Source organism: Pantherophis guttatus, chromosome 8, assembly GCF_059756535.1.
Source record: "Pantherophis guttatus breed Tessera chromosome 8, ASM5975653v1, whole genome shotgun sequence".
Classification (NCBI taxonomy): Eukaryota; Metazoa; Chordata; class Lepidosauria; order Squamata; family Colubridae; genus Pantherophis; species Pantherophis guttatus.
Genome location: NC_142070.1, coordinates 13,404,206 through 13,421,551, shown reverse-complemented (window position 1 = coordinate 13,421,551; position 17,346 = coordinate 13,404,206). Strand labels below are relative to the sequence as shown.

Here is a 17,346-nt window from a genome sequence, read left to right as displayed (position 1 = left end):
GTGCATCTTATAGTCTGAAAAACACGATAGTAATGTGTTGGAAAGAACATGTTAATTTATGAAATAAAGTACAAGCACATGAACACAAATCAACCTCAAATCTCATTTTTATTATAACATAGGAACGTACTAAGGATATTGGAGAAATATAAATAATAATGTATTGTGGATTTCAGTGCCTTGAGATTTTATTTATTTTAGGGCACATTTTGAATGGTCTGAAAAATTCCTCTTTGCACTAGGATTTAATCCTGGAAATGTAATAGAAATATAATATGAAACGCTGCTCCTGTTCTTTTTTTGCCACAACCCGTGTTAAAATCTTACGTCCATTATTGACTGGAGCAATATCTTTTGTTGTGAGTAAGAAGTGAGTACATAAATTTACAGCTGAAACTGTCTACCATGATCAATAGCCCTAAATCTAACCAGCAGTGGGGGGAAAGAGAGCTGAAATAAGCAGGCTTAATTGATTGGAGTGCAAAAACTTTTTGGCAGGCAAAAATGGAACAAGAGCCATAAAAGTCTTAAGATTAGCTGTCCTGAAGAACATCTAGCTTGAACTGACAGAAAGACCATGTCTGAGAAAATGGCCATGCCAGATGCGACAAAAGTAATTGGTAGGTATGCCGCTTGGCAAATTAAGGTTTCAACTAGATCAGGAGTGTCAAACTCAAGGCCCATGGGCCAGATCTGGCCCATTGGGTGCTTAGATCTGGCCCGCGGGGCTACCCTGGAAACAGCGAAGGACCAGCCCGCAGTGCCTCTGCCAGCGAAAACGGAGAGTGGCCCTCCCGAGCTCCTTTTTCATTGGCAGAGAGTTGCAGGAAGCTGTCGCAGCAGAAAACGGAGCTCGGGAGCCTGTTTTCACTGACAGAGCAATTGGGCCGCCACAGGCGCCCATGACACAAGTGACGTCGAGCTGGCTACTATGGCCATGCCCACCCCGGCCCCCTGAGGTCAAACACAATCCTGATGTGGCCCTCGATGAAATCGAGTTTGACACCCCTGAACTAGATGACCACAGTAAATTACATGTACAAGTTATTTTTCAAGCATGCTTCCATAAATAATTATTGGTGAGCTAATGACATCTATTTCACCATTTTGAAAGTTTTCACATTTACATTTATTTATTTATTTATTTATTTATTTATTTATTTATTTATTTATTTATTTACTTACTTATTTACTTATTTACTTATTTACTTATTTATTTACTTATTTATTTTTATTTCTATACCGCCCTTCTCCCGCAGGACTCAGGGCAGTGTACAGCCAAAATAAAACATCGTATACAAAATTTTATAAAAAATTTAAAAAACAATTAAATAATTTTGGCCCGAATAATTTAAAACAACCCAAATTAAAACCGAATCAATTAAAACTGAGAGGACGGGATCAAGCCAGCCCAGCTAGATGGAATAAGTGTGTTTTTAGGGCCCGACGAAAAGTCCAGAGATCTGATATCGTGCGTATCTCAGGGGGTAGGTCGTTCCAGAGGGCTGGTGCCGCCACAGAGAAGGCTCTCCCCCTGGGGGTCGCCAGCCGGCACTGTCTGGCCAACGGCACCCTGAGGAGGCCCTCTCTGTGCGAGCGAACTGGCCGGTGGGAGGCTATTGGTGGCAGAAGGCGGTCTCGCAAATACCCCGGCCCTAAGCCATGGAGCGCTTTAAAGGTGATCACCAACACCTTGAAGCGCACCCGGAAGACCACAGGAAGCCAGTGCAGCTCGCGCAGGAGAGGTGTCACATAGTAAGGTTCTGAGGAAGACTGCATTTTGGCAGCGCTGTATCAAGTGCACAACAGACAGTTTTTACTTTACACACCAAATATCAAGAAAATATATATATTTTTTGTTAACTCCTATTTACAAACATATTTTAGAATTTACAAACGGGGGATACATATCTGAGAAATTCTTGTCCACAGAAGGAAAACATGGTATACAAACTCTTGTGCTCAGCCTGATAGATCTTTTGTCTACAGCTTGCTTTGTAAAGTTAGATTTCATCTTTCTAAGCAAAAATTATGACTGAATTCCTTTTTTACTGAGGTATTTAATGAACTGGGAATAGATATAAACATCTGAATATTGAAATTAGCAATGTATTTTGAGCACCTCATTATGCTCCAAGTTTATTGACTTTCTGTTGTCTTTCTCTCTTTTCTACATCTTCATGACAGGGATTTGGGAAACAAGTGGATGTGTCATATATTGCCAAATACTACAACATGAGTAAAAGCAAAGTTGACAACCAGTTCTACAGTGTGGAAGTAGGTGACTCGACCTTCACAGTTCTCAAACGCTACCAGAACTTAAAACCAATCGGCTCTGGAGCTCAGGGAATAGTTTGGTAAGATCCGCTCAGTTTTTCTCAATCTATATTCCTTGTGAATTGAGTAGGACACCTCTGGTATGCATTAAGTACAGGTATCCCTGACTTACGACCACAATTGAGCCCAAAATTTTTGTTGCTAAGTGAGATATTTGTTAAGGGAGTTTAGCCCCATTATACGACCTTTCTGGCCACAGATGTTAAGTGAATCACTTGCAGTTGTTAAACTAGACACACGGTTGTTAAGTGAATCTGGCTTCCCCATTAACTTTGGGGTCAGAAGGTCACCAAAGCTGATCACATGACCCCTGGACACGGCAACCGTCATAAATACATGCCAGTTGCCAAGCCTCTGAATTTTGATCACATGACACCGCAACAGTCGTAAATGTGAAAAATGGCCACAAGTCACTTTTTTCAGGGCCATTGTAATTTCAAATAGTCACTAATGAACTGTTGTAAGTCATGGATTACCTGTATGAGTCATGAATGTTGCCCTAAATTATAATTAAAATGTATGCAAGGGTTGAAGCAAGAGAAAAAAAAAATGGCTTGATGCATAAAGATTATATGAGTATTATTTTGGTTTGCTGTCCCCCCCCTCCAAATTCTACATTGGATGGTACTAAATACCACAAATGAAAGTAAATTAACTGTGATTAATTGTCAACTCGCAAAGCATCCCTGGCCTGCTCTCGAATTGCCATAGGGGATGGAAAACCGCGAAATAGCACAGCAGCCCAAGACAGATGCACATTCCACGCTTATCTCTCTCAAGGCTGTATCCCAGGGTTACCTACAGCAACTGAGGGGAGTGACCTCTACAACCCACAAAATTGCTCCGTTGGCGAATGTGATTGATGACAGACCCTGGGGGGAGGGGGAAGCAGGGTCATAATTGGAGCGTAAATTATGTAGGATCAGAGCTGGCTTCACTTAGGAACATGCCGACATGAAGCTCCTAATAAATAACTGGATTTCTTTTGAAGCTTGGCTCGAGACTCATGGAACAGCTACTGGCCAATCTAATAGTCCATCTATAAAAAGAAATTAAAGTATTTTGAGTCTAATGCCACATACATATGATAGTTTCTGAGTCTTCCATGCTTATAAAAATACTAGAAGTAAGGCATACTTTGAAAAAAATGTTCCTAAACTTAAGGTGCCACTAATCTCTGCTAATCTCTGCTTATTTCTGGAAATAATAGCATTCGTTTTTCCCTGCACATATTAGATACTCGCTAGCAAATGGATATTGTGGTGCACAGCTTACACTTTTTTGTAGCTCCTTCCAGAAAGAACATTTCAAACAGAAGAGTAATTTCCCCTTTTGCTGTTCAAGAACAATCTGGGATTTGCCAGGCAATATGTCTCATCCTGTATAATTTTGAAATGGTCACAAATTCAAGGTTCCCAAAGTTGACGTGACCATTAATCCATCTTCATGGAGGGAAAAAGAAAAAAAAACCTGACATTTCAGCGAAACATATAAATAATATTGTGAAGGTTGCATTATAAAACAGGAAGGGCTTATCAATCTCACAGTGTAAATAATCAGGCCTTCTATGGTTTATGCAAGTATTTCTCTGATGAATGGGCTTGGTTCTACTGCCTTAAAACCCTCTATAGTCTACTTCTTCCTTTTCTTTCCTGGAATGTTTTGGTAGATTTTTGGATATTCTTTCTATTTTCATTATGGATGAACCATCGCCTTTCTATTAATTTGATAGTTAATTTTATGTTATACAAAAGTGAGAAAACGACAGTCATTTTTAGAAGTCATGGCTTGATGTGTGCAGGAGAGCTATTGCATTTGCTGACTGCTCCATGCCCATTGCATGGATCAAACTTAAGTGTGATCCTCAATCCTTTCTTCATATGCAGGACAAACCATTTCTTCTGACATTTGCTTTGATGGTAAGATCATACTGAATATCTTTCCTAACAATGCTTAGAGGGCCGGAGGCTAAAACATATGAAGAACGGTTGCAGAAATTGGGTATGTCTAGTCCAGGGGTTGGCAACCTTAAACACTCAAAGAGCCACAAAGGTCCTAACCAGAAGCCCCCCATTCAATTCTGGAGCAGGCCGGAAGTCCGGTTCACCCACCATAGAGTCTTCTCCTAGCGTGGCGTCCTTTTTTCCTCTGCTGACCAGAAGTACAGTTCCCCATACACACATCATAGAGTCTCCTCCTAGCGCGGCATCCTTATTTTCTCCGCCAACCGGAAGTACAGTTCCCCCCACACACACCATAGAGTCTCCTCCTAGCACAGCCTCCTTTTTCCTCTGCCAACTGGAAGTCCAGTTCCCCCACCATAGAGTCTCCTCCTAGCGCGGCGTCATGGATTTCCTCTGCCAACCGGAAGTACAGTTCTCCCCACACACACCATAGAGTCTCCTCCTAGCGCAGCCTCCTTTTTCCTCTGCCAACTGGAAGTCCAGTTCCCCCACCATAGAGTCTCCTCCTAGCGCGGCATCCTTATTTCCTCTGCTGACCGGAAGTACAGTTCCACCCACACACACCATAGAGTCTCCTCCTAGTGCAGCCTCCTTTTTCCTCTGCCAACTGGAAGTCCAGTTCCCCCATCATAGAGTCTCCTCCTAGTGCGGCGTCCTTTTTTCTCTACCTGTCCTAACCTAACAATTGTGGAGCCGACTGGCAACAGGGAGCTGCAGCAGAGGGATGAAAGAGCCACATGCGGCTCCAGAGCTGCAGATTGCTGATCCCTGGTCTAGTCTAATGAAAAGAAGGACCGGGGTGACATAATATAGCAGTGTTCCAATATTTGCGGGGCTGCCACAAAGAAGAGGGAGTCAGGCTATTCCCCAAAGCACCAGAAGGCAGGACAAGAAGGATGGAAACTAATCAACGAGAGAAGCTAGAACAGAACTAAGGAAAAAATTCCTGGTAGTGAAAACAATTAAGTAGTGGAACAGTTGCCTTCAGAAGTTGTGGGTGCTCCAGCACTGCAGATTTTTAAGAAGAGATTGGACAGCCATTGGTCCAGAATGGTATAGGGCAGCGTTTCTCAACCTTGGGAACTTGAAGATGTGGGGACTTCAACTCCCAGAATTCCCCAGCCAGACTGGCTGGGGAATTCTGGGAGTTGAAGTCCCCACATCTTCAAGTTCCCAAGGTTGAGAAACACTGGTATAGGGTCTCCTGCTTGTGCAGGGGGTTGGGCTAGATCTAGACCTTCCAACTCCCTTCCAACTCTGTTATTCTGCCAACTAACAAAAACAAACAGAAGTAGGCATTTGTGATGAATCAGTAGGAGGAAAACACTTCAAATCTACTCAGAGTTGAATTTGATTTGTTTGTTGCTTCCACAACCTTCTCTTCTCCTGGTGGGGATTGAAACCACCCCCACATCTGTTTAGAAACATATGACAGTGTCTCATAGGGCAATATTTTCCAGCAGATTGGGTTTAGCTCAGACAGAAACAGTCTTTCTCATTTCCTGCTATTTCATCCTTCGAGTAGGAGTGCGTTAAGGTTGGGAATTATTCTAACAGTAAGTGGGTGTAAAAGTCATAGAAATAAGAATCCTAGACTCATAGAATTATAAAACTGTAAGTAGCCATTAATGAGAGACCTTTGTAGTGGTTAAGACATCAGGCCAGAAAGATCATGAATTCTAGTCCTGGAACAAAGCCAGCTGGGTGACCTTGAGCCAGTAACTCTTTTCTCAACCCTAGGAAGGAGACAATGGCAAAATATTTCTGAAAAACCTTGCCAAGATAACTGCAGGGACTTATTCAGACAAGCTCTGAGAACTGGCCGTGATTGAACAGAAGAAAAAGTAGCCATTTAGGCCATCAAGGTCAATTCCCCGTTCAGAAACTAAAATTGTCAACCGTTTAAGGCAGACCAGACCAGAATGCCAGAGTTATTAATGCTAACATGACTTTATTATAAGATTAGAGTGACAGAATCTTGCCAGTATAAACGTGCTTCCTTCTTCCCTTTCTTTATCAGTGCAATACAGTTTCCTCTGCAGGATAGCTTGAGATGGAGAGAATTTCTTTTTTTTTTATGGGTTTGGTGAGAAGAGCATGGAAGATGACTTTGCAGACAGAGATTTGCAGGAAGTATCAGCTACACAAAAGGGGTTGAAACGGTTTTTATAAAATTCCAGAACTATGAGAGGTAGCTCAAGCAGATTCTTCCATAATTAACTGGAATATAAGAAAGGAGGCATACGTCACCATCAGGCTTGTAAGATTTGTTATTCTAGCCAACCTCAATAAAAGTAGCTTTAGCTTTCTGGTGGAGTTGATTTCTTGATCTGGACTACCTAGTAGCCTCAACATCTATCCACATGTTGTGTTCAGAGGTGGTCTTCAGCCGGTTTGGACCAATTTGCCCGAACCGGTAGTGGAAATCATGGGTGGGCTCTATGCCATCCTATTTAGGCACGTTTTTGAGGCCAGGCACATGCACGGAAGGCGTGCGTGCCAGCAAAGCACATGCACGGAAGGCTGGGTGCATGTGTGGACATGGCACGCATAAGTGAAGCCCGCACACGAGCACATTTGCGAACCGGTAGGGAAAGTAAGTGAATATCACCCCTGGTTATGTTGATTGTAGTGCAAAGGGATGTCTTTTTTTATGTCATGCAGTATCTTTTGTCTCATCTTCAGCCCACCCAAAAGCAACTTCCATTCATCTTTAGCCAATCAAATAGTCAAGATTGTGACATTATTTATTATTTATTTTGGCAGTTTTGTTTTGTTCTCCAAGCTTGTTTCAATTTAGTTTCTGAACATTTCGTTACTGGACTAGGTAACATCATCGTCAGGATTCTCTTGTCCTATTCCCCTTAGCTTATACATGTCTTGTGTGCCAGTATGGTCAGTTGGTCATTTGGTTGGTTGTTCGTTTGGAGATATATTTAAATTCTGATGATGATGATGATGATGATAATGTTACCTAGTCTGGTAATGAAAAGTTCAGAAACTAAATTGAAACAAGCTTGGAGAGCAAGCCACTTCCAAAATCTAAAACCCGAGCTACAAGTATTTTCTACTAGTTCAAATTTATTTGTTTGTTTGTTTGTTTGTTTGTTTATTCATTCATTCATTCATTCATTCATTCATTCACTTACTTACTTATTTACTTACCCACCCACCATCCATCTATCTATCTATCTATCTATCTATCTATCTATCTATCTATCTATCTATCTATTTCATTTTCACATTTCTAAACTGTCCCTCTCCCATGCAACCAAAAACCTGCCTCTTTTCTATGTGTGTCATAGCCAGGGAAACGGGCCAAGAATAGAAATAATGCCAGTAATGTAAAATTTTTGCACATTAACAGAAGCTCACGGCCAACGAAGCACACAGACTGATTTGATTTGATGTCTCCCATGCTTCATTAAAAGTAATCTCAGAGTGGGTTTGATTTACTTTTTTATTTTTATTTTTCTTTTATGCATCCCAAGTGGTCTGGAAGGCTTATTTATTTCACAACCAAGCCCGATTCAAACCATACGAAAAATAGGTTTAATGCTCTGTCATTTAAAGTTTTGATTCCACATCAGTTCTGTTCACAGGACAAAGTTGACTGAGGCAAGAGGCAAGTATTTAAACTCCACCAAATGACCCATTTTAATCCAGACAGTCCTAGTTTCCTTTGGGCTAAGATGTCTCCCTTTGGTTAATCATGACATATGGACGTCATGAGCAGCTCTATGGCCCTTATCTCCTGATATGAAGAAAACATCCTAGAGCAGGGATGTCAAACTCAAGGCCTGCGGGCTGCATCTAGCCCATGGGGTGCTTAGATCTGGCCAGTGGGACCGCCCTGGAAACAGCAAAGGATCGGCCTGCAGTGCCTCTGGCAGAGGGTTACAGGAGTCCATCGCAGCCAAAAACAGAGCCCGGGAGCCCATTTTCACTGGCAGAGTACTCAGGCCGCCGCAGGCGCCCCAGACACAAGTGACGTGAAGCTGGCCATGCCCCCCTGCCCACGCCCCCCCTGCCCCCCCCCCCAAGATCAAACACAACCCTGATGTGTCCCTTCATGAAATTGAGTTTGACACTCCTTCCCTAGGGAGTCACTACACAACAGTTCTCCGTTGACATTCTGGTGTTTGATTTCTGTGGCCTCAAAAGAGTTTTTTTTTTAAAAAAAAGAAAAAAGCAGAAATGGATTTTTTGTTGTTCAGTCACTAAGTTATGTCCGACTTTTTCCAATCCCATAGACCATAGCACACAGGGCCCCCCCTGTCCTCCAGAGTTTCCCAGAGTCTTCCCAAATTCATGATCACTGCATCAGTGGCATTTTCTAACCATCTCATCCTCTGCCGACCGTCTCCTTCTCCTTTTGCCATCAATCTTTCCCCAACATCAGGGTCTTTTCCAATGAGTCCTTATAGAAATGGATGGAATAAGATAAATTGCCCGTTATGAAATTATTTTCCTTTTTCACTCTGAAGGCAGAAAAAAAAAAAACCCCTAAATGGAAGTAAAGCAAAATGTCAGAGCTTTTGTATTGGCTGGGAGGTTCAAAAAAACCCGACTGACATACAACTGATCAACATTGCATGTCTGTACTGCCAACATATGACTATAAGCTAAAGGACAGGGAGAAGGGATGTCTGGACCAGCAGTGGGTTTCCAATATTATTACCACTGGTTCGCCGTGTGCACCTTACAGCATGCGCCCGGTCTTCCACACATGCGCTTTGCTCGCTCGTGCACCACCTGTGCATGCACCTGGTCTTGAAAACATGCCTAAATAGGACGGCTTAGAGCCGAGGTGGGTGAGCGGGCCCACTCGCGATCTCTGCTATCAGTTCGCTCAAACCGGTACGAATCGGCTGAATACCACCTCTATTCTGGACCCTTTATGTCATGTGTTCAATGTGTTTGTGTAATTTGCTTTCTAGAGAGAATCCTGAGAGTTTATTGTGTCATACAAAGTTAGCAGGGCTGGGGCAGCCAAGATCCCTGTGGAGAATAAGGAAACCTGGATGAATGGAATCTAACCAATTCATATCCGACTATGATTATGTTATCTCTTTCCTTCACCATTAATGGTGCAGCTATCATAGCAGATGGAAAAGTGAAAATAAGTAATATAAGAATATTATTAATTTTGATAACAATGTAAATTAAGATGAATATTTTATTGTTCATGATTGGGCAGAGAGATATTTCCGGAAATGAAGGAAGAATGTAAACAACTGGAGTGATTGTAATAGAGAAGAAGCATAAGGCGTAAAGTGATGTTATTTAAAAATAAAATTGAACAGGATAAAAAATGAAGGAAAGAAAATAATATGGCAGAAGTTGAAATAAGTAGAGATGGAGAAAAAATGGTGAATTTGTGATAAAGGATGTATAAAAGAGATAAATAATGGAAAAAATGGGAAGATTAAGATATATTATAATGATGATTTGGACTATATATAAGATGTATGAAATGTAACCTGGTCAGCACTCTCTTCATAAAATATGTACGATGAGAAGGAAAAAAACTCAATAAAACTTGTCTAAAAAAATAATAATGGTGCAGCTATCAGTTGCAGTAATTGTCCCTTGAAGTCTAAATAGAAAAATAGTACTTCAGGCATAGAAAAATGCCAGACGAAAAAAAAATTGCTGTTTTTATAGAAGCATCATGAAGTCTGATCTTTTTTTGTGTGCCAAAAGTCCAATGATAAACATTGAACCAACATAACACATATTATTTTCTCAAGCCTAGCAAGGAAAGATGCTTAGATCTCTGTTTTGGCAATTTAGTCTCAATCCGTATATATTTTTTTAAGTTTGCAAGCCAAACCAGACCAAATGAGACTGGAAATCTCCGGCCAAGTATACTTGCAGTACAAACTTTCCTCTTAAACGTTTGCTGTTAAGAAAATTATATGGTAGAAGGAGTCAAGTGGTTGTTCACTCTTTAGTCCTTTGCTAAGTTTAAACTTTTAAGAGCTGGATATCAGCAAAATTATAATCCAGCACTCCTGACAGAGCAATATGAAAAGGCAGCTTCAAGGCAGAAAGAGAGATATTTTTGTATATTTGGTTGCCACGATGTAAAAAAGACGTTGAGACTCTGGAAAGAGTGCAGAGAAGAGCAACAAAGATGATTAGGGGACTGGAGGCTAAAACATATGAAGAACGGTTGCAGGAACTGGGTATGTCTAGTTTAATGAAAAGAAGGACTAGGGGAGACATGATAGCAGTCTTCCACTATCTCAGGGGCTGCCACAAAGAAGAGGGAGCCAAGCTATTCTCCAAAGCACCTGAGGGCAGGACAAGAAGCAATGGGTGGAAACTAATCAAGGAGAGAAGCAACCTAGAACTAAGGAGAAATTTCCTGACAATTAATCAGTGGAACAACTTGCCTACAGAAATTGTAAATGCTCCAACACTGGAAGTTTTAAAGAAGATGTTGGATAACCATTTGTCTGAAGTGGTGCAGGATTTCCTGCCTAAGCAGGGGGTTGGACTAGAAGACCTCCAAGGTCCCTTCCAACTCTATTATTCTATTCTATTCTATTCTATTCTATTCTATTCTATTCTATTCTATTCTATTCTATTCTATTCTATTCTATTCTATTCTATTCTATTCCATTCCATTCCTATTCCTATTCCTATTCCTATTCCTATTCCTATTCCTTTCCATTCCATTCCATTCCACTTATTCTATTCTATTCTATTCTATTCTATTCTATTCTATTCTATTCTATTCTATTCTATTCTATTCCATTCCATTCCATTCCATTCCTATTCCTATTCCTATTCCTATTCCTATTCCTATTCCTTTCCATTCCATTCCACTTATTCTGTTCTGTTCTGTTCTGTTCTGTTCTGTTCTGTTCTGTTCTGTTCTGTTCTATTCTATTCTATTCTATTTTTTGAATTCAAGCCATAATGGCTTTGTCCAGACATGATACTAGATAATGATGGAAGGCTTGCACATCATGCTAAGCAAAAAGATACATTATTATATCAACATACTATATCTAAGCTGTGACCTGGGCTGGTGTGCCAAGGAGCAGGTTTGTAGCTTACCTCATTAAGGGTCTGTAATTTAATACAGAAAGCAATTAAAAGCAGATTAAATAAAATACCGAATGCCTGACACCCTCTCAGTTCATAATAATAAGTGCAGGGGTAATGGTATAAACTATAAACATATCAAAGTTGGAAGAAGTTGTAGCACAGAGAAAATCTTAAGGCAGGATAAACCTTGCCTTTTTTTTTTTTCTTTTTGATACAAGAGAAAATTGAAATTCAAGCACTGAAATATAAATTATTACTGGGCCCCTTTCAAGCTTCAGAGTTGTGCAGCAATAAAAGGAAAAGGTTGGCATGGTGATTATTTGACAAATCCTTCCATCCATTTGATAAAACCCCCATGTTTAGCTCTTGCTGATGCTATTGAGAAAAGCACATCCTAGGCATATACTTCGTATTTATGTTCTTTTATGTTTCAGACATCTTTTGTCGCGATGCTTGTTATTGAGACACAGCTCTGTGAAATGTGGAATTCAGAAAAATCTTTTCGCAGGCATTATTTCCTGCCTTTTTAGCTATTTTTGTCCATTGATAATGGGCTGTTGGAAATCATAGTTCACAATACTTGAAAGATATGAAGTCTCCAAACCCTAATGTATATCTGCTTAGTAAGTAAAAGTGTGACTTCTATAAAGAAAAAAAATGTGACGTCTATAGCGAAACAGGGCTCTGATTACAACCACCCTTGTAGAAATAAAAGCTATTGTCAGAGTTCGTTGCAGAAATCACCTCCAGAAAGCACACACGGATAACTGATGCAGCAGGATTCATTAAATAAGAAACTTCTTTTATATATATAACACATGAGACATATATACAATACCAAGAGCAGTTCTCAGAATCAGAAGCATAATCATAGAAGCACAGTTAAGAGAAGGAAGAACAATAATAGGAACACACAACTTATATTTATATTTATATTTATAAATATATATTTATATTTATTTATATTTATATATATTTATAGTATCAGTTAACCTAAGCCACGCCCAGGCTCCAAGCTGTTTCATCTCCCAAACAGCCCTCATTGGCTGACTTAGTTGCAGTGGTGGGTTGCTACCAGTTCGCCCTGGATCGGGTGAATTGGTAGTGGCGGTGGCAGGAGGCTCCGCCCACCCACGCATGCGACGCTTCTGCCTGGTGCAGAAGCGTCGCATGCGCATGCACAAGCACACCCACACCCACGAGTGAACCAGTAGCGACGGGTTTTGAAACTCAAGGCTGCTTAGTTGCTATGCCTATACATTGGCTGACCTTGTGACCATGTCCTATTCCAGCCAGTCCCCACCCCAATGGCTGACTGTTGCCATGTCTATCCCAGTCATGAACTGTCATATACACTGACAGCAGAGGTGGGTTTCAGCAGGTTCTGACCAGTTCTGGAGAACCAGTAGCAGAAATTTTGAGTAGTTCGGAGAACCGGTAAATACCACTTCTGACTGGCCCCGCCCCATCTATTCTCTGCCTCCCGAGTCCCAGCTGATCGGAAGGAAATGGGAATTTTGCAGTAACCTTCCCCTGGACTGGGATGGGAATAGAGATTTTACACTATCCTTCCCCTGCCACGCCCACCAAGCCACACTCATCAAGCCATGCCACGCCCACCACGCCACACCCACAGAACAGGTAGTAAAAAAATTTGAATCCCACCACCGACTGACAGCTATTATATATTCTTTGGGTCCATAAGGTAAAATGTTCATATTCAGCTGTAGAATTGGCTGTTTACTGATGAAGCAAAAAGACTGGTTAAATACGGTTCTATATGTGTGAGGTTTAATTTACTATTTTTCAAACATGAATTTTTATATATGTTTGGGGTTTTTTTCTCTGTTTTTAGGTTTTTAAAAAAATCTTTGGGTATATTTACATATATTTTATAATATCTCATTATTGGATATTATGGTAGCAAGGGGCGAAAACGGCCTCCCAGGTTCCGGAGGCCCTCTGGAGGCTGGAAACGGCCCCATTTCTGGCCTTCCCGAACTTCCGGTAGGCCTGTTTTTCGCCCTCCCCAAGCCTCCGTGCACGCCCTGCACTTACCAGCATCCAAAACGGGCCGTGTGGGGACTCCTGGGAGGGGCGGGGAGGGCAGGGCCAGCCAGGAGTGGGATTTGGGGGTTTTCCAAACTGCACAGAATCTTAGCTAGAGGTTCTCCCGAACCCCTGAAAACCCCCAGCAACCCACCCCGACCTGTCTACAACACGGTCCTTTCAGCAGTTCCAACAAGGTTCCATACCCATTTACACTATTCAGGTGACCCTGAGGGCACAGATAAACTCCCAAGCGGCCTCTGTGACTCTCAGAGTGCTAACGATCAGATGACTGCAAGGAATATAAATCCTTCCATTCCCGACCATTCAGCCAGAACTGAAGAAGCTTCTTGGATGAGAAGCAAAATGTCTTCAAGGAAAAAAACAAAGAAAGTCTAGTTGCCTTTTGAAAAGCACCTTTGGGGTACCTCAACCAGCTCCCCATACAACTCATTGCATTTAGTTTACTAAGATATAACCTAAACAAGGATCCTCATTGCTAGGTCTAACCAGTTCTGGAGCTGGTGGACCAGATGGACTTGTTTTCCAGCAACTGCTACCAGGAGATTCAGAGATACAGTGAGGTCAGGAAGCACTCTGAGATGGTGGATCAGCTTTCTTAGGCAATAGTACCTCATCTGCAGCAAGCTAAACCCAAAAATACTTCATAAATGACCAACCACAGAAACAGGATGGCAGGTAAAAAGGAACAGAGCATCTTGGCTCAAGAATTGGCTAAAAACATTTTACAGTAATGTTTATATGATGCAATATTTTCATGCAGGTTTTATTTGGTTAGAAATATTTGTCACTGTTACTTGGATATAACGAAAACTACTTTTTTTTTTTTAACCAAAGTACCACACGACTTTTTAACTCAGTTTCAATTTCCCCCCCCCCCCCAATGTATTTGTATGAATAAATTGTGGCTGAGATAACGCAAGTAACAATTTTCTGTCAAGGATGCCTGCAGAGCTTGGGACCTTTTTCAATCAGCTTGAATTTTGCCTAGCTTCTTACTAATTCAGATATATAATTTAGGATATATCTGTCAAAAGGTGTTATTAAATGTATGCCAGATGCTGAAGCCAAATGCTTAATCACAGTCCCTATGAAAAAAAATCTCTGTGTTCTACAGCCATAATTGGTTTGCAACAGCAATAATTTCCATGTCATGTATATTCTCAGAGCCAAAAATGATGCTTATGCAAAGCTCATTATCTACATTAAATTATTTTTTGGGAGAATTTATTAGTAAAAATTGTAACTTTAATGATTTGGATCCAAAAGTAGAAACAAAATCCTGATTTCCTGAATAAAAGCTAAGTGATACCTAGATATATCTTTAGTATTTTTTTAGGTAGGAAAAGGGTTGATTTTTTAAAAAGAAATGTAATTGTTTTCTATAGCAAACTATGCTTAATTTACCTATATAGATGCATGAATAAACTGGTGTAAATAAAGAATTAAAATGTTCCCTGGATTTTAATGGAAGACATAAAGGCAATTCCTTTTAAGATGTTGAATTCATTTGTCTAAGTAAATACATATTTTTCTGATCTCAGAAGATCCGAAAGCTACAAATTGCACATACAATTATTCCTTCCAAATAATTCTACCTGAATTAGTGGAGAAAAAGTGATAAAATATTTAATATAGACCACTCTGCACATAGTATGAGAATGGATCTTTCATATTAATAATCAATTTATTACTGATCAATAAAGCAAAACACAAAACCACCCTGTTCTCATGAAAAAGGATTTGCATGTATCTATGCGCAACATGTAGGGGGCATGATGGTTTAACAGTTGAGGACACTGAGCTGGTCAGCTGGAAAGCTGACAGCCCTGGGTTTGAGACCCGAGTGCTGCATGACTGGGTGAGCTCCCATTACTTGCCCCAGCTCCTGCTATCCTAAGCAGTTTGAAAGCATGCAAATGTGAGTAGATAAACAGGTACCACTTTGCAGGGAAGAGAGCAGTTTTCTGTGTGCCTCGGCATATAGTCATGCTGGCCACATGACCACAGAAGTGTCTTTGGACAACGCTGGCTCCCTCGGCTAGAAAACAGAGATGAGCAGTGCCCCCTTGAGTCGGACATGACTGGACAGGGGAAACTTTTACCTTTACCTTTATGCACATGTAAAATGTGTCTAATTAGAAATATAATTATTTCACTAAAGTGTGAAAGGGGTTAGGCCTGTGATGGCGAATCTATGGCACGCGTGCCAGAGGTGGCACGGAGAGCCCCCTCTGTGGGCATGTGCGCCGTTGCCCCAGATCAGCCAGCTGGTCGTTGGGTTTCCGATGCGCGCATGCGCGCTGACCAGCTGTTTTTTGTCAGCCAGCTGGTCATTGGGCTTCCGAGGCGCACATTCACGCGGTCAGCTGGTCATCGGGTTTCCAGTGCTCTGGTGCACACACACGCATGCACACTCCTTCCAGTTTGGGCACTCTGTGCCTAAAAGGTTTGCCATCACTGGTTTAGGCTAACTCCTGTGGGATCATGTCAGGGATTTTTTTTCCTTTTTTTTTAAGTCTTTTGTCTTCATGCTGATTTGAACTGACCCAACCTTCAAACCAAGTACACTTTAAAATAGCAAGGCTATCGGGAGCCCTTTTCCTCTTCTCTCTTAGAAGCCTCATATTGAAGTCCTTTTAACAAACATATGCCAATGTTCACATTTCTTCCACGTTGCGTTGAAAGCAGGATTGGACAATTTAGTGCATATTCACAATTACAGACCACCGTTCCCATTGTTTCTGATCATTGGCTAGTGTTTTTAGTAATCCTTCTCTGAGTTAACATTTTATATTCTCCTGGCTGAATATAAAATTTGGTCCTTGCAAAAGGGTTCCCCTGACTTGAAATTGCAGGCAACGTTCGAAGAAATTACAAGGAACTTCAACAAAAGTCTGCAAAATGGAATGTTTTTGTGTCCCAGTCAACCAACAATGCTTTCTGGCAGGATACTCCATTCCATTATCCCTCTACTTAACACAGTTTTCTATTTTCCTTGTAACACACACATTTAGCATTTCTGTCTCCCTCTCCCCCTCTCTCTCTCCTCCTCTCTCTGAATGTAGGCAATGGAAGCAAATGCAGTTTATTTGTCTCCATATTTGAAGATAATGTTATATTATCATCCCCATCATCCTCATTACATAGTGATGACTGCTGAAATGATATCACTCAAGTCTATTTTCAGGCTGCAAGAATGACCCCGTAATCTTAGCAAACTACCAAAAATAAACAAATAAATAAATAAAATTAATCCGAGAAGCAGCTGCAGCTGTGTTCCAGCCAATAGGGTGGTTTGATTGGAAATCCTTGATCCAGCGAGTGTCAAGGGATTGGAACAATGTATGCGCTGCCTCGAAGTGCGGATATTCACTGTAGCTGGGATTTATATCGTACAAAGACCTGTTTGGCCATTAGTCTGTTGTATTTGAATACTGTGTTCTGTGAAATAAGGAAAAAAACAGATACAAAAGGAAGATTTATTTCTTTTCTTCAGATATATAAATTTCTCCAGATTTATTTTCTTAGGGAACATTCCTTTTGTCACTATACGCGGACATCAGGGGTGGGTTCTAATTTTTTTTACTACCAGTTCTGTGGGTGTGGCTTATTTTGTGGGTGTGGCTTGGAGGTCATGTGACTAGGTGGGTGTGGCTAGCTGGTCAGAGTCATTTCTGGAAGGTCCTCGCACTTACGACCAGCCCTCGCACTTACGACCCGACTCATTTGTTTGCTTTTAACACTGATCAGCTGTAGGATGGCCCTTTGAAGCCCCGCGGCAAGAGTTTAAACAGTTTTTTTTCCCTCTAGTCATCAGCTGGGACTCAGGAGGCAGCAATAGATTGGGGGTGGGACCAAATAAAAGGTAAGAATAACGTCGGAGGGGTGGGGGGGTGGGAGGGCGGGGTGG

General features: G+C 41.2%; 1 protein-coding gene across 13 annotated transcripts in view; it reads left to right on the top strand.

Annotated features, from left to right (window-relative positions):
• Nucleotides 1–17,346, top strand: part of MAPK10 (mitogen-activated protein kinase 10) — a 236,462-nt gene that overhangs the window by 125,332 nt on the left and 93,784 nt on the right. For all 13 annotated transcript variants that reach the window (XM_034440428.3, XM_034440427.3, XM_034440424.3 and 10 more), the window contains one exon: nt 2,188–2,357. In XM_034440428.3, coding sequence (XP_034296319.1) covers nt 2,236–2,357 — 122 coding nt within the window. In that variant the 5' untranslated portion in view covers nt 2,188–2,235. The remainder of the gene's footprint in view (nt 1–2,187; nt 2,358–17,346) is intronic.